This window comes from Aulonocara sp. 'chitande type north' Nkhata Bay, linkage group LG6, assembly GCF_057382095.1.
Source record: "Aulonocara sp. 'chitande type north' Nkhata Bay isolate Kocher_YH1m ecotype deep benthic linkage group LG6, A_spYH_male_GT1.1, whole genome shotgun sequence".
NCBI lineage: Eukaryota > Metazoa > Chordata > Actinopteri > Cichliformes > Cichlidae > Aulonocara > Aulonocara sp. 'chitande type north' Nkhata Bay.
Genome location: NC_141349.1, coordinates 34,462,261 through 34,479,834, shown reverse-complemented (window position 1 = coordinate 34,479,834; position 17,574 = coordinate 34,462,261). Strand labels below are relative to the sequence as shown.

Here is a 17,574-nt window from a genome sequence, read left to right as displayed (position 1 = left end):
CAACTGTGCAGCTCTTAGCTCTCATGTTGAATAGGGACCAGATCAGTGTGTTTTTCATGTTAATGTTGGCAGCCATAGCATGGGATGTTTGTCTTGGTGAGCAGACAGAAAAACAGGATGGGCCATTGTTTTATATCATAGTTTTTATTTTCAAAAGTAACAGAATCACAAGGGAAGATTGTCTGTGTGTATAGGAATTAGTGATGCTGAAGTCATGATATCTAAACTCTGTTACACATTAGCTTCACTTCCACTGTATAGATTGCTAAACCCCCTTGTTATTCTCAAAATAATCCTCATTTGTTCTTTTTGTGCACTGATAAAACCATTCATGAGCAATAAAAAGAGAAAAGCCTAGAGGAACCAAGCTGCTTAACTTGTATATTATCCACTTTATGAAGACATAAACTGCCTTCCTCTTCTGGTTAATGTCCTGAGATAATTTTTAATGAAGTTCTGAATTTTATTGCACACACACGGTCCTCCTTAATCAGGGCATTGCATGGACAGGATGTCGTTTAAAAAACTGTTTTAAGTGAATACACACTGTGTTTATGTGCACGTGCTGAGACTAATTGTTCCCATGTTACTGTAACATCTCAGTCAGGCTTAGCTTAATCTATAACTCTGAATGATCCTTTAAATTGGACAGCTGCTTCACTGCAGGCCAGGAACAACAGCTAGTGTCATCAGATGAGGTCCAAACCAGGAATTATTTTTTTAATGTATGATAAGTGGAATTTAGATAACATTTAGACTCAATGCACAGATAATAATAATAATAATAATAATAATAATAATAATGGATTGGATTTATATAGCGCTTTTCAAGGCACCCAAAGCGCTTTACAATGCCACTATTCATTCACTCTGGCATTCACACATTGGTGGAGGCAGCTATGGTTGTAGCCACAGCTGCCCTGGAGCAGACTGACAGAAGCGAGGCTGCCATATCGCGCCATCCGCCCCTCTGGCCAACACCAGTAGGCCCACACCTGCGACAATGACCGTTTGCTCTTATGGATGCGTGCCTGTATGTGTAATCAGTCTCTTATTTCTCTCTGCAAATGGCAGTCTTATTTATCTTTACTAGACTGTTGCGCTGGAGGTTATGAAGCAAGGCAGATATTAATTTCTGACTGATAGAGATAGATAGTCGTAGTGACTCATGCAAGATTAACTAAAACACAATTAGAGGTTCAAGCAGAGGTTATGTACTGGCTGGAAGTGAAGTTTATCTATTTCCTTGCAATGCAGGCCCACAAGGTCTCTAAGAACCTAATCGGTACTTTTGCATTAGAGCACAGTCTTCACTCACACTTGCAACTGTTCCCACAATCACTCACTGCTGCCTGTTTACCCCCCACCCCTGCCTTCACCAAATCAACACCACATGGCAATGTTGTATTCGTTAGCTTCATAGCATAAGTGCCTAAGTCATTGACTTAGTCAAATGACTTAGGCAATTATGCTATGAAGCTAACGATATCAAATGTGCACACCAGTTGATTTACTGTATCAGAAGGTTGAGACTGCAGCTGTTTAGATCTGTGATCAGACTGCACTTGATTTTGTTTGGACAGAAATGCCAGACATTAAAGAGAAAGGGAAGTGTGCGAGTGTTTCTGGGTGTACAGGCATGATTGGATTTTCTCGATTCATTTAGTTTCACTTTTGGAAACCCAGATATTTGACCGATTGAGAGTTTGCAAGAAAGCCCTTTTAGTTGTTTTAATTGATCTTGGAGCCATGCAGATAGGAAGCTGACAAATACCATTATGAATGGGTAATAAATGGAAAATATCTAATGATAGCAGAACCTTAATATGGAAATATAACTTTCCCTCTCATTTCATAACACCCCTCAGATTTTTCTCCGAGCAAAGGCAGTCCAAAGACCTGCCTGTGACACTAAAAGTCTAATTTTCAGGGTTCTGATGTCTTGTTTTAAAAATGTTAACAAACTACAGTGTGAGGAATCGATTTCTTTACAGTTTCTTCTTGATGCATGTGTAGATTAAATTGTACATATGAAAAGATCTTTGCAAACATCTTCTGAAAGCTAGATGATTAATAGAGTTAATCAGTTCCTTACATAAATTTATGTGCAACAAGTAAGATGTTTGGTTGGATTAAAAGCTTGTTTGCACATGGCTAGAGATCAGCTGCTATGGTGCAACAATCAACACGGTGATTACCGTGAAATGTTTGAACTGCTTCTTGGAACTTCAAGTGTGCTGACTACCAGACAAGTAACCCTATCTGTCTTATATCCCAGGGGTGATGTTGCCCAGACTGCATTGCTGCAAAACATGCAGGGCATTAAAACCGTCTTACACAGCACTGCCATCTAGTGGTCATAGTTCAAAAAAGGGGTTATACAAAAAAAAAGACAATACTTCAGAAATTATAATGCAAACACCATCAATTTATTGGTATAATAGTTAATAATACAGCATTATCATTCTGTTAAATACATATGTACTAAGCCTGTGTGTATTTATAGGCAGGCATTTCACATTCAAGTCCAGGTTCAGTGCAGTAATGACCAAACATCTCTTATTCATCTCAGATTCTCTTGTTCCTAACACTGACATGAACAAGGAGCAGAGGAGAAGAGGAGCTACAGCTCAATGAATTGTTCTATAATCTGTAATAACTTCATTTAGATCTGTTCCGCCACATCTCCTTGCTTCCTTGTATATATTCTCATCCTCCCATCGTTTTTTAATCAGAAAAAAATAAAATCACCTATTCTCCTGTTTATATTTAAAGTCAAATACTTTTCTATTTAGTGAGGTTGAATCGCATTGAAAGAGGGGCAGTCTCCCTGAGGTCCTCCTAATTCAGGGTGGCCAATTCATTTTCCCAAAGGGCCACATGAGTAATCGGGACTGTTGTGAAGGGCTGCGCCCCATAAGCATATACAGAGTTGACATTATTTCCCAGCAGAACTGAGTTTGGCTTATCGGTACATTCCTCCAAACAGTCTCAGTTTCTCATGTTGCCTGTGGGGGAAATTAGTTGTACACCCCTCCCCTAACTAGTGCTAGCATGCACTGGTTAAGAATGCATGGTGGGTAAGATGTAGAGACAGGCACGGGGGGGGGGGGGGGGGGTTAAAGAAGTGATCACTTTAGTGCCAGATTGTACAATTGAACTTAGGCTAGGCTAGTCCAGTTTTGAATCCATCAGGATCATGTTGAGGCTTCTTATTTTGAAAGATAAATAACCAAGCTAACTTAGGATCAGATGCTATTGAGATTGCAAGGCAGCAAGGCAATGCAAAATATATATTATAATGTAAAGGTGGGAGGGAATTGATTAGTTCTTGTCTATGCTTTCTTAAATCTTACAGTACCACACTTTTGGACTTTCTCAAGTGACAGAAAGCTCTAGATGTCAACTTGTTGAAAAAATAGGATTTATTTGAAGAGCTCATCTCAGGTGCTCAAGAGAGTAGCGTAGTTTGGAATCCTGGGTGGGGAAGGCATTCATGCTTTTGTCGGTGAAGCAGCAGCGGTAAGGATCCTGGTGAAGCTTCGTAGACAATCAAAGAGTGTGGCTTCATCCCAGGCTTTTAAAGGAAAAGTTCAGGATTGAAAAGATACTTGGAGTTGTCTCTTTTGATGGGGAAAAGGCATTAGAGGGACTGTTGAGATACACCCTGTTAGTTTGGTGCAGTGTACATGTTTGTTGTGTCTGTGCACCCTAAAGTGCGCCTGAGTGCATGTATAGGTGTGTGTGTGCGTGAGCGAGCTTTTCTTCAAGAGTTCAGGTTAAGTAGCAGCTGTTGTGTCCTTACACAGACACAAATACATCCCATCCGAGTCTACTTCAAGTGTGCACAATGACATCAGACCAGGACCCAGTTCAGGCTCGCTTAAACTAGTCTCATTGCAGTTAGCATAGATTAACCCAAAAAGAGTCAGTTCTGTCTCTCTCTGCAGACCAGAGCTTGCAAGATGTTAGAGTCTCAGAGGAAAGGGTTGTGACTGTGTGTTTGTGACTGAGTGCGGGGTGCTGGTCGTGGAGAAAGGGGAAGCAGGGGCTGTGGGAGGTTAGAGGGAAGGTCCAGGAGTCCAGCAGGAGGTTGTGTGAAAGAAGAGGGGAGGATGGGAGGCTGGTGGAGCAGTGGAAGGGGCAGCGACGGGCTGTAGGACAGCATGTGGGGGGGCAGTGGGGACGTGGAGGACGGTCGCATTTGGTTGAGGGTGAGGCGAGGCTGGTCGCAGTGAAATGGGTTGTTAGGAGATGGTGCGCTCAGACCTGTGAAGACAAAATTGTGCCACTGAAAAACTTAAAACTAACAATATCACAGTAATATTTCTGTATGTAAATTTAAAATGGTGTTTTACCTGAGAGGAAAGGGTTATTGTGCGTCTTTGTAGGGGGGTTGGGGGGTATCAGAGTGTCTAAATTCACCAGCGAGGCCCCCGTAGGTCCCAGAAAAGCCTCTGGAGTCCGACACACACGTGTAGCCGGGGCACTGAGCGGGGGTGCTAGCCGTGACAGGTCAAACATCTCCGGGCTGGCTGAATCTCGTCCGTTTACCTGGGGTTTCACTGGTGGCTCCGTTCCAAATGGGTCCTGCTTGGAGTCTAGACCAGAAAATGGGTCAGACTCTGGTTTTGTCCCAAACAACTCTGCATCTTCACAAGGCAGAAAAAAGGATTTTAAAATTAGATTTTGATGAACGATAATATTACATAATGTTAAATGTTGTACAAATGAAAAAAAAAACAACAAAAAAAAACAAAACAAAGAGTTTCTGTGAGATTTAAACTTTCAGAGCTACAAAATTGTCACGAAAAGTTCAAAACCCATCTCTTGTAGGTAATAAACTACAAGAGCAGAAAAAAGTGCCATGGCATTACTTTGAACGGTACCACCCCAGTGACAAGCCATAGTACCTCTAAAAGTACAAAATATCACAGGTATCACAGGTATAACAAAGATCATATTGCATGATGTTATTCTTACTACAACCACCCGTGGTACACCATATAAGTCGCTTCTGTCATGATTTCATCTTACAGTAAAGCCCACAGTTCTCTCTTTTATGTACAATAGTACCTGTGGGACTTGCAGGTTGAGGTGAGGACACTGCGGGAATCTCCTGTTTAGGTTTCTCTTCTTCATGTGCAGCGAATGGATCCGTCCCATCAGCATCTGCACGGAAAAATGAGAATCAATGAAAACAGCAGAAGTGCTTATGTTTTTGGATTAAAACAATCAATATATATATATATGTGTGTGTGTGTGTGTGTGTGTGTGTGTGTGTGTGTGTGTGTGTACTAGGTTTACATATCTTTGTGGGGACGAAAACTTGGAACGTTACTATACTTGTGGGGACCAACAGCCCTTATGGGGACAAAAACCCGTCCCCACGAGTTTGAAGGCATTTGTGAGAGTGAAAATGTGGTTTTAGTGTCAGGGTTACAATTAGGTTATGGTTAGGGTTCATTTTTGATGGTTAGGGTAAGCGGCTAGGGAAAGCATTATGTCAATTAGATGTCCCCACAAAGATATGAAAACACGACTGTGTGTGTGTGTGTCCTAATGAAAGCACCTCCATCTGTTGGGCTGTCCCACGCATGATTGACAGGACTGCAGGAAGCAGGTGCTGCTTCCCATGGGTCTGTGCGTGAGTTGGTACAAGGAGCCCAAGGATTGGATGTGTTGTTGGAGGAGGGAGGGGCTGTCCAGGGGCTACCAATCACAGGAGTGCTTGAGTGGACTGCTGTTAGGGAGAGAAAAGATTCACTTTGAAGCTGCTGTTTTGAATGCACTCTTGCATCACACTGATGTTCATGTGATTTGTCTGTGATGATCCACCTACCTACAGAGTCCCACGGGTCAGAAGAGACGTTACTGGTGGGCTTAGCAGAGTTCCAAGGGTCACTAGGTGGCAGAGGGGGCTCAGATGAGGATCCAAATATGTCCACTAGATCCAACATGGCAGACTACAAGCAAAGGAAAACATCTCAGGATCAAACATTGTCTTATTTGTTTCCAGGTTTGTGTAAGTTAATGAGAAACATTCAAAGCACCCAATCCTACTGAGGACAGCCGGAGAACTCACAGAGTCAGTGTGACTGTAAAATCCACTGACAACTGTATTAACACTAATGATTTCACTTTGTATTCAAATGAAGTTAAATGAATTGTCTGAGTAAAAATGTGTTATGTAAATATCTGAGAGTCAAACTGAGTAAGAAACTATTGTACACTGAAAGTACAGAAATGTGCACTTGCTGGTGTTCCAGTTAAGAGTTATTGATCTGTTGCAATTTTCAGCTCTACTGAAATATAATGTTTTTTTCTGGGAAGAGAAATCTATTCAGTGTTCCAAAAAAAGACAAACACAGATCTGCTTTTTGGTATTAACTCATGAAAAGAAAAGATCCATGGTATTCACAGAACAATGGCAACTTCCTAAAGTCAGACTGAATCTGCTGCTCTGTTTATTCCCTTACCAATAAAGAGCTTACTGTAGCTCACTTGAAAATGTTTCTTTGCAGTTATGTTTCACTGCTGCTGCTGCTGAAAACACACATTTACAATTGCTATGATAATTTCTGACGCCCTTCTGCGTTACACAGTCCATTGCTCTATTACTGTAGAGTATAATTTATTAATAAGATCCACCACAGCATCTGCATCTTGCATCTGGTGTTTGTGCTTTATGTATGTTGTAATGAGCGTACATTATATAATGAAATGAAAATTGCTTGAGGTCATTCAGAAACGGTGTCATCGTTTCATAAATTTCTCAGGTTGTACTGTTTAGAGACCACTCTGCAGCACAGCAGTTGCAGAAGAGAATCCTACAGGACAGTAAACAGGAAGATATCTACCTACAGAGAAATTTCTATTTCTGCTCACAGAAAAGCATCAAATGAAGCTTCTATGTTATCTTTCAGACCCTGCCCATGTGGTAAAACTATATCATACTGGGCTGAACCTGCATTGTAATGCCATGTTAAGAGGAAATGTGAGTTAGAACATGGAAACAAACACCTACTTTGTTTTTAATTTAAAAAACTGAAATGGCATAAAAAACACAAGTCATCACTGCCATTTCACACAAATATGGCGACATATGATCTACTGCTTGAACTATGATTCCTGACTTTGTAAGTCAGTCAAGCTTATTTTCTCACTGCTCTTAGTTTTGCTTTTCAGTTTTCAGTTTTAATTATTTCAAATATGTTCATATCAGATTGTTGCATGTGAAAATTGAAAGGTAGCAGAAAGAAATGTCAGGTTTATGTGTTTACATTTCTGCTCCACACAAAGAAGGGTTTTGCTTTTTGTAAATTCCAATTTGACACTAGAGGGCCGCTTTCACGAGAATCTGTTCAATAGAGTTCAATGTTCAACATAATCGGTCACAAAGTGCAGACAGGGCCCCAGTGCAATCACACTGAAAACAGGCTTAAGAGAAAACTTATGTAAGTTTTAATTTTTTTAAGGAGGTAGTTAAAACAAACTGACTTTTCTAATAAAGTATACTTATATTTAGTATCTTTTATGCTAAACACAAAATCTTAAGATTTTGTCAGTGAAAGAGCCATTTAGAGGTTAACTTTTCCCCTTTTCCCTCTATTTTTCATGTGATGGCATAACAGTGATTTCGATCATTTACTAGTCCCTAAAGCGCTTTACACAACCAGTCATCCACCCATTCACACACACACTGGTGATGGCAAGCTACATTGTAGCCACAGCCACCCTGGGGCGCACTGACAGAGGTGAGGCTGCCGGACACTGGTGCCACCGGGCCCTCTGACCACCACCAGTAGGTAACGGGTGAAGTGTCTTGCCCAAGGACACAACGACTGAGACTGTCCAAGCCGGGGCTCGAACCGCCAACCTTCTGATTACAAGGCGAACTCCCAACTCTTGAGCCACGATCGCCCCTAATCAAAGTTTTAATTCTAATCTTAAAAACAGAGAGAGGCCTGAAACCTGAAGGTTCTGCCTCCTATCCTACTTTTAGACCAGTTACAAGGCTTGGGAACCTTTACATAAGACTGCAGCTGACTCTGATTGGCTTGTTGACAGGCCAATGAGTAAAGGAGCTGATGTGCTACAAGATAAGAAGTATGCTTTCAGGGAAATGTCATGCTGAGCTCAAGGTTAGACACGACAGAGTCATTATCATTCAGCAAGCACCTCTTTCTCTTCTCTCAGCTTTCTATTGTCTCTCTCTCAACACTCGATCATAAGGCTGTTTTGTTGTTTATTTTATTTTATTTTTAGGCTTGTTGTCCATCCCTGCCTCGTAGTCTGCAGCCTATATTCAACTTCTTTCTCCAAATGCCTGCCAGCAACCACCTACAAATGCATCCGCCCACCTTTTCATACAAATTCACACTCATGTTCCATGCATGTACCCACACACATGGCATCCATTGTATACAGACACATTTTTGAACTCACCTCGTGCGTCTCTGACTGGCTCTCTCTCCGGCTCTCATCCAGGGCCTTCTGTAACAGTGACTCGTCTCCTTGGCGACAGCGCTGCTCCTGCAGGGGCGGTATTGTGACATCATCAGCATTACCATCGTGGCAATGAGTGCAGACCCGCACACAAAAACTGGCATTGGTTAAACACTTTTCTGCTGCTTGGCCCAGCAGACCGAACGCGGCACTGGTGGCTGTTTTGTACTGTTGAAATATTTAGTTTACAAAGAGCAGAAGCTGGGTAAGCGCAAAGCAGAGAGAAAATCTTCCAAAATTACACATGAGAGTTGAAGCAGTACTTGTATGAAAAATCATATGAGATGATATCTCCTGATAAGGAGACAGGTGGTAAAAGCTGGAGAAAAGGAAGAAGAGGGTTAGTGAGATCGCCATTATTCAGGACTGTAACTGCCAAAAATTCAAAATAAAGAAACGCACGAATGAATGACTCAAAATACACTAAATGTGCAAAAACAGTGTTAAAAAATAAATGTAAGCGTTAATCAATTTATAAAATGCAACTTAATTGTATTTCTGTTTAAATTTGCTTCCATATTTATTTACATCACAGTAATGCGTCCTAACTCTATTTTCCCTTTAAATTTGCCATTTATTAATTTCATTCCCCGCATCTTGTCAAGTCAATTACGTTCCACTTAATTTTCAGTGTTTTATTTTTGGATAATGTGCTTCTTCTTTATTCTCCAAATGAGGGAGCTGTCATGTAAAATGTAAAGTTTGTGCCTGTTGGTTCACTGGCACCAGGTGCACAGCACAAATGACAGCCTCTAGTCAAAGAGACTGGAGGTGCTTAGCTAATGTAGCTGAAAATCATGCTCTCAGTTTGTACCTTTAATGGCCGAGAAAATGTATACATTAGAACAAAGACGAATAACTAAAAAAATGCAAATGACAAAAGAAATATCAAATTAATGTTACATTTTAAAAATACCAGGAAAATCTCAGTAAAAGCATATGAGCCATGTCGTCAAATACACAAAAAGACACACAATATTTAATAATTGCTTACTTTAAGCTCTGAGGTGTGTTTCTGTGTGTACCTGCACATGCTCCGTTAGGCTAAGGCTTTGAGCAGTCTGTAGTTCTGTGTCTCCATCTGTCTCTATGGTAACAGGGGAAGGAAGGGCTAGCTGAAGGTGGGCGAATGTTCAAAATGTTTGCAACATTTTCATTTTCATTACTGGAATCATCAAGAGGCACTGAATACAGAGGACTTATTTGTGTGTATATGTGGACAGGAGCTACACCTGAGGACATCCACATTATCATACCGTGCGTGTGTGTGTGTATGTGTATTGTTGTGTGTTGTTTTACCTTCTGACTCTCCTCCCTGCTCATGGCTAAAGCCAGCTGGAGCTGTAACTCCTCTTCCCCACTGGTCTGAGGTCGAGCCTGCTCCAGGTCTGAAGCGGCTCGAGGAGACGAGGACGAAGCTGCGGAGAGATTTTGGGAGAATGGAATAAGACCGAGTTAGGAGAAACGATTGATGTGGGGATGATGATGTTCCAGAAAGACAAGAAGCACACAAAGTATGGGGCTCATTTGAATATTTTCAGGCCTACGCTGCAGTATTGATAATCCATGTGGTTGTCCAAAGTGCTGGGTGACAGCGCAAAAAACATTTAATTAGGGATGCGGCAATGATCCTGAATTTAAATGTGTATTTTTAACTCTTGATCTATTTATTCGCAACTTGCTATCATACAATAGAAGGCGGTTAGTGTTCCAGATAAGTTTACTCACAGTTTACTCACAATACTCACAGTTAAAGGAAGACGGAGAGCCTCTGGAGCGACTGAATTCCTCCCCGTATAGCACAGCCATGCTGGGCTGACTTGTGCGTCTGCCTGGGTGATACGCTGGGGGTATACCTCCATAAACACCTCCACCCCCTCCACTGCCTCCACCAGCCATTCGCTCCTTGGTCTTAAGGGCTTGACTCCTCTCCTGGCGCAGCCGCTCCTCGTCCCGAAGGAGGCAGACCAGTTGGCGTGCTTTTTCCCTTACGTTGGCCCCCTGGTCTCTGCCATCACGATCCACATACTGAAAGTCGCGCAGGGTCTGAACCACACACAAAAGACATCACAGTGAGTTTTTTTTAAGTATAAAATTTAGCTAGCTGAACAGACGCAGGGTTGTGGTTAACATGATGTGATCAATAAACAATGATCAATCAGCTCTTTTTGTTGCACTCCAATACCTGAATAGTGAACGCATTCTCACGGCACTGCTGGGCCACCCTTTCTGATCCTGTCTTCAGCAAGTAATCCAACAGTGTCAGGGCCTGGAGTCAAATCACGATTAGCACATTTATTCCCAAATACTTTTTGTAGTCAACATATTGTGCACATTACAACTGACATTTTCATCCAGAAGAACAAAATTTAAAGATGCATGACTGTTATTCAGTGGAGCTAGTGAGTGTCGGTGGATGGCCAACAAGTACAGAGAAGCTACAGTTTACAAAGTCAGATTAAACAACAACACTCATGTCTTTTCATGAAATCACCTTGTAGACATGTCTCCAGTTCTTGCCGCTGTCATTGAGGCGCTTCCACACCATACCCATGACCTCAGCAAACGCCACCACATTGAAGGTTAAGTCAGCAATCTCTGACATGAGAGACGAGGATGGCCCCCATGGATCGTTTGAGGTGGCCTCACGAACCTGCACGTTGGCAGCACAGGAATAACATCCATTTATGTTTTACGTCTGAGAGATCTCAAGTGCTTATCTGTATGATGGTCAGCAGTGAAAGAAGCACAGACTTTTTGTTTTTAATCTAATATGACTAATAAACAGTGACACTCGAAGAAGATAGCACATTTAATACAATACCTTGATCTCTGCTTCTGAATAGTTGTGTACAATATTCTTCACCTGCCTGCGCAGGGCTGAGGTTGTCATGGTGACAGATGATGGGGAAATATGGAGGGAGAGAAGGCGATAAACAAACGGTCAACGGTTTAAGAATGGGGGAGAAGAGGGAAATGTGGATGGGAGGAGGGGAAGAGTGGGGAGGTAGCTATGCCAGTGAAGGCTCCTCTTTTCTGTCGGGAATTGTAAGATGCCCCTGTAAGAAAGAAATGAAGATGATATATAAAAAGTATGAACAGTATGACTTTTATGAAGTACTTTTACGTCTTTCTCGATCTGCCCTGGTTGATGCAGAAACATAATGCAGCCCTCGTCTTGGGCTTGTACACATCCAATCATCAAATCTCAAATATGTTGTTATTTTAGCTGCCTTTCCACATATGCAAGCTGCTTTGCAACCCGCCAAGCTCCTCCCTTGATGCTGTCTCTAATTTACGTAATGCTCTGTTTGTTGTCACTGATGCCTGCTGTATTGTGTGTATAGTGGCGCTACCCACTCTCCTGGTGGTGTGCTTCTCTCCACACCTTCAGTGGACCTTTCATGATGATAGATGAGGACTTTGAGTGATTTCCAGACCAGATCCAGTTTTATATGTTGTACACAGTGGCTGGACATTTGTAAAGCTAGTGGAGCAGTTGCTGCTATTGTTGCATTTGTGTACTTCCATAGTCATTGATTTCACCGTTTCATATGTGCTGACTCAATCAGAAATCACCAATAATGTATCAAGAAAACCATCAACAGACTGACGCTGCCCTCTAACTTGACCATCACCACTAAATCAACAAGCTAACTTAAAAGCAATTTCTTTGTTGTCTGTGTCAATTAGAGAACAGTGAAATGACAATGTAAACAATGACTGACAGAGCGGTTTCTAGTTTGTGCCCCGTTATGGAGAAGTAGGTCATACTAAAACTCTGGCACTCAGGTGTTTGATGAAGCTACTTGGTAGCTTATATTATTCAGGCCACCGTGCACAGTCTGTGTGCGCGTAGACACACACTTGCAACCCAATTTGCTCTTCCAAATTCGTATTTCACAAAGGACATGGGGGAATTGATCATTAAGGGTTCCTGTGATACATTTCCCTCTGCCAGCGACTATAAGCTTCCACTGACACAGAACGTAATTAACCTACTAAACCAAAGCTGAGCTAGGGTGACCCCCCCTAAATTAAATCTCTTTTCATCTGTCTTCAACTCACTAAATTGTCAGATGACAGAAAATATACTTTTAAAAAAATCCCTCTAATGACAAGGTAAACCTTTGAGTTTCTTAGTGTTTGAATACATTGGCCAGATGTGGCAATCAAATATGTATCCTTTGTCTTTATACCATAAAGAAACGTGCTGATCAAAGATCCATAACTGCCAGAGAGAGACGAAAACTTTCCACAATACAGATGAGTGTCCATCCCAGTTCAGTGCTGGTAAGAAGATCGCCAGAGGGTATGATCACATGTGATCACCTATTTCTGTGTTTATGATAATTATCTTAAGAATATAAGTCAGAAAAAAAAAACGCAACCTGCCTTTACCTGTGTGTGTTTTTTTCTATTTAAATGAGTTGTCATAACAGTATGGATTGTAATACATTTCTGTCAGTGACAACTGTTGACATACATTCGTACATTACACATTTTCTTTAGAAATAATTATTAGAAAACACTACATACATTTTTACTCCTATGTAGTTGATACCCAACTATATGTATCTATGAGGCCAGATGACTAAACTACAATAGTGCACGTCTGAAATACATCACAATAATTTTCTTCTTTTAAATTCAAGACTTTAAAGGTTTGAAACCTTTATAGTCTTGAAAAATCAGAGCCCATCATATTTTAAAGACCTCATAGTATCATGTTATCTCAATGCTTTCAGACTGTAGGCTACTTGTAGTTCCTACAGTTTCTAAAAGTAGGATAGGAGGCAGAACCTTCAGGTTTCAGGCCTCTCTCTGTTTTTAAGACTAGAATTAAAACTTTGATTAGTGGTGCTTGTGGCTCAAGAGTTGGGAGGTCGCCTTGTAATCGGAAGGTTGGTGGTTCGAGCCCCGGCTCGGACAGTCTCAGTCGTTGTGTCCTTGGGCAAGACACTTCACCTGTTGCCTACTGGTGGTGGTCAGAGGGCCTGGTGGCGCCAATGTCTGGCAGCCTTGCCTCTGTCAGTGTGCCCCATGGTGGCTGTGGCTACAATGTAGCTTGCCATCACCAATGGGTGGATGACTAGTTGTGTAAAGCGCTTTAGGGACTATAAAGCGCTATACAAATACAGGCCATTTACCATTTTGGACCAAGATTATAGCTAGGGCTTGATCAGGTGACCAGGAACCATGGGTTTTGACTACCGTAGGACTTCAGTGGATGCACTGAGCTCTTTTTCTACACTCACCACTTTTATTATGTTTACATACTACTGAGGCATGTCATTAAATGTTTGTCTCTACTGTATTTTCTGTATTTTGTTCTGTCTCACTATGCTCACTTTTACTTTTTTCTTTGCCGTCATCCTCCTACCAGTCACAGCAGAGGACTGCCCCTGTCTGAGCCTGGTTCTGCTGAAAAGGGACTTTTTCCTTCCCACTGTTGCAAACTGCTTGCACATAGGAGGTCATCTGATTGTTGGGGTTTTCTCCTGAATACAGCGGGGTCTTCACCTTACAATGTCTTATAAAAGCAGCCAAAAAAACACAGAACACATAGCCAGATGTGCGTGCCTCCAAGTTTATTATCCCCCTTGTGGCAAATATTTAATAACTAATATTCAGGCTTCATAATTTTGTAATTTATTTAGAATATTATATAAATTATTCTATCTATGACTGCAATGTCATCAACCCTGTTAATTGTGCTGCTATCTATATTTTGGCCTGGTCACTCTCATAAAAGAGGTTATAGATTTAACCGAAATGCATCTTCTGACATAAAAGTTACATAAAAACTTACCAGAACCATATTACCATAAACACTGGTAATAAGCAATTCAGAAAAACAATTCACATTAATTTTAAAATACTCCTTTATACATTTAAGGCTATCAATTCTCTTTCCCTACATACCTTTCTGATTTGGTACAGATCTCCATCCCATCCCGGTGCCTCAGATCCTTCTCTTCTCTTTTCCTTTCTGTTCCTTACTCTCGTCTTATTACCACGGGGGGCAGGGCTTTTAGTCGCTTTGCCCCTCGACTTTGGAATTCCCTACCCTCTGACCTCTGAAACATCACTTCAATTCCTCTTTTTAAGTCCACCCTCAAAACCCACCTGTTCAAGATAGCATACTCTATATAACTTCTCCATGCTCTTAAACTTTCTTTTATTATTGTGTTTATTTCCTGTTTTTATGCCTGTCTTATTTGCTCTGTACAGTGTCCTTGGGTGACTATAATGTAATATATACTAGACAAAGCACACAAATTTTCTTCTAATACTATGATGGAAAACTATTTTTTATAACAGATTGCTGAGCAATGCAATAACAAGGTGTTATATAAGTAAAACACTGTTTAAATAAATATATACACAGCTGGACGTTTTATTATTTGATTCCGAGGTAATGATAGTGAGCAATAGCACACGAGGATAATGATGTAGTGGTTAACACATTTGCTTGGCACGCCAAAGATATTTGGATTGCTTCCAAGTGAAGACACAAATCCCCTTTGGGGTTGCGACAGTAAGGGTATCCAGAGCAAAACTGTATAACTCTGCCAAATCAAAGCTTTTATATCTTCTGAGATAGGTTAGTTATTAATTAATTTATGCTATAGTTATGTTATGAAACAAAAGAGTTTCCTTAAAGCCATAAAGCCGTCGCCCTGCTTGCAATTAGACTTTTAGGGACTTCTATTTTAATACCAATATATAATATAATTTCCTATATCCTTTACATATAAATATTTGGTATGTTAGGGTATTAAAATGAACACCAAACAACATATATAGATATTAAAACATTTTTTAATAATAGTTGGGTGGTATTAAATATTTTTAGTAAAATATTTCTAGTATCTCTTTCTGTATCATTTTGCTGCTTAAAAATATTTCAAAAATATGGTGACACATAATTTGAAAATAAAACAAGATTATATCATTCAAATGATGTCTTCCCTAAGTAGAAATGTACTTCGATCCAACATATTCTTATATTTAATAATTGTATTAAATAAAAAAAATAAAATTACATAGTAAGTTGGAACTCCCAGTACAAGGACTCTGATGTGGACACTGACCTACTGGGCAGCTGGACATGCACCTGTAAGTACCATTCAGTAATCCATCCACAAATCTGCTGTGTTTAATTTGAACTTTTGCTGTAGCACAGCAGTACACAAAGACTGAAACAAGTCACAGGACGCCTTTTCCTGCTGAAACGCCAACATCAGCAGAAGCACAGAGGACATGAGATGCACACAGCAGGGACACAGAGAGCAAAACTCTGAGAGGATGATGAGTCTGAGAGGGACGTGCAAGAGGAAGAGAGGGAGTGAGTGAGAACGAAGGGCACAAAGAAGAAAGTGATGCTCAGCAACTTTACCAGTATCATCTTTCTGCACAATCATCTTCAGCTCAGATCCACAAACACACATATGCACCAACAAGCACAGGTTATTGCAGTCTGGTGCTTTCTACTTACATGAGATGTTTTAGACCACAGTTCTTTAAATCAACTTATCTGGAGATTTGAGAGCAGAAACTTCACATTGTGGAAGTAATATTATATCTCTGTGTGTATTCTCAGAGCATGTAAGTGGAAGGAATCCTGGACAAAAGGATGAGCCGGGTGAGAGGAGGTTTCATGAGTCTAACAAATACATTTACCCATTTCTAACTCTGCTATAACATACACCATTTGATTTATATATGAATCCCAATTTTCAAAGAGCAGGGGGTTTGTATAGTTTAGTATTTCCCAGATAAGTCTGTACAGCTCACTTCTAATGCACATATCTGATTAAGTCTCAGCACAGGGGCAATCTATGAATAAGAGCACTTTGGAGGTTTGGCTATTGGTCCATTATTAGATCCATATCCATAGAGTATACACGATATCCAAATGGCTCATCTGCAGGTACAACTCAAACAAAAGTTCCCTGAGCCTCTCAGTCATTTAATTGGAACCAGTACCCAGAGTATTCACTTGATTACATCATAAAGTGAATTTGTGATGTTCAGCTCCTGGAGGTGAGAGCTGCATGTATCAGCGATTTTTAAAATGTTAATTAAAATGAACAATTATCCCGTGGAGAAAGAAAATCAAGTTAGGGTGATTAACTTTGACCATCTGACGCGTCAAATTGCTCAGACACGAACGTCACTCCGTCGGCCACGTCTGTAGATGCGCATGCGTGCTGTTGAAACAGGTGAAAACGTCTGTGTTTTTCTAGCTGAATATTAGAGTCCAAGGTTTGGGAATAAACGGCGAAAACTCCTTAAAGCAAGGCTGAGATTGGAGGTCAGATTAAGCATGATCGCGTGGATTAGGGATAAAGACAGCTTCAGATTAATGTAAGCGGAAACGGGCATCATTTCCCCCAGAAAAGTCCCGAGCACTGCAATCAACATTTTTTTTCAGGGGGCAAAGGAGAGGGGACAAGGGGCCCGTGGTTGGTCTGCATGATGCCCCCCCCCCACACACACACACACTCTCAAACACACACACACTCTCTCAAACACACCCCCTCTTGCGGTGGAAACCCTGTGCGGGCTGCCATGTGAGGCAGCTTCCTGAGGAAAGCCAACTGCTGCTGGAGTTGTCTTCCATCAGAAACGCAACATTATATATAGCACTACATATAGCATTAATTTTTGGACTCACTTAAGAGGAAAGTAATTTTCCAAGAACCTCGGGAAACTATATCCCTCTCCATCATCAACCCTACAGCATGCAGCTTACCATGCCCACTGCTCATCTCTCGCCTTGCCCACTGAGCATCCTCGCCTCTCCGCTTTTCTCCTCTCCCAAGTCCTCAGCGTCGATAATATTCCCCCGAAATAAAACTGACTAAGCAGGGCAACCACAATTATCCTCCAGCGGTGCGCGTTTTGAGGAATCTTTGAAAGGGGGTGTCTGAACGGGGGGCCTGCCCTAGATGATGCGAGCCGCTCGGCCTGACAGTCAGTGGTAAAATCCGCATAGGACAAGGATAAGCCACAGCACACGGCTCTCTCACAGTCTCTCTCACTTCAGGCAGCCCCGTC

The 17,574-nt window shown here is 41.3% G+C and overlaps 1 protein-coding gene across 2 annotated transcripts; it reads right to left on the bottom strand.

The window, feature by feature from the left end:
* Nucleotides 1-2,425: 2,425 nt before the first annotated feature.
* Nucleotides 2,426-17,566, bottom strand: epn3b (epsin 3b). 2 transcript variants are annotated; one of them, XM_086296503.1, is made up of 12 exons: nt 17,270-17,566; nt 11,333-11,567; nt 11,003-11,161; nt 10,694-10,777; nt 10,257-10,554; nt 9,808-9,926; nt 8,449-8,535; nt 5,843-5,966; nt 5,573-5,743; nt 5,077-5,172; nt 4,359-4,652; nt 2,426-4,269 (listed from the first exon to the last, which is right to left on the bottom strand). In XM_086296503.1, the coding sequence occupies exons 2-12, from the start codon at nt 11,399-11,401 to the stop codon at nt 3,977-3,979; spliced, it is 1,794 nt and encodes a 597-aa protein (XP_086152629.1). In that variant the 5' UTR covers nt 11,402-11,567; nt 17,270-17,566; the 3' UTR covers nt 2,426-3,976. The 2 variants fall into 2 exon arrangements, with proteins under 2 accessions (XP_086152629.1, XP_086152628.1); XM_086296502.1 differs by having other exon boundaries at nt 11,333-11,388.
* Between the last annotated feature and the right edge of the window lie 8 nt (nt 17,567-17,574).

What these genes read in the sequence shown, in the direction of transcription:
- epn3b (XM_086296502.1), bottom strand. An exon ending in ATTCAGAAGCAGAGATCAAG is followed by an intron (nt 11,162 to 11,332) that starts GTATTGTATTAA and finishes GCCAACGTGCAG; the next exon opens with GTTCGTGAGGCCACCTCAAA. An exon ending in TGACCCGTGGGACTCTGTAG is followed by an intron (nt 5,744 to 5,842) that starts GTAGGTGGATCA and finishes TCTCCCTAACAG; the next exon opens with CAGTCCACTCAAGCACTCCT.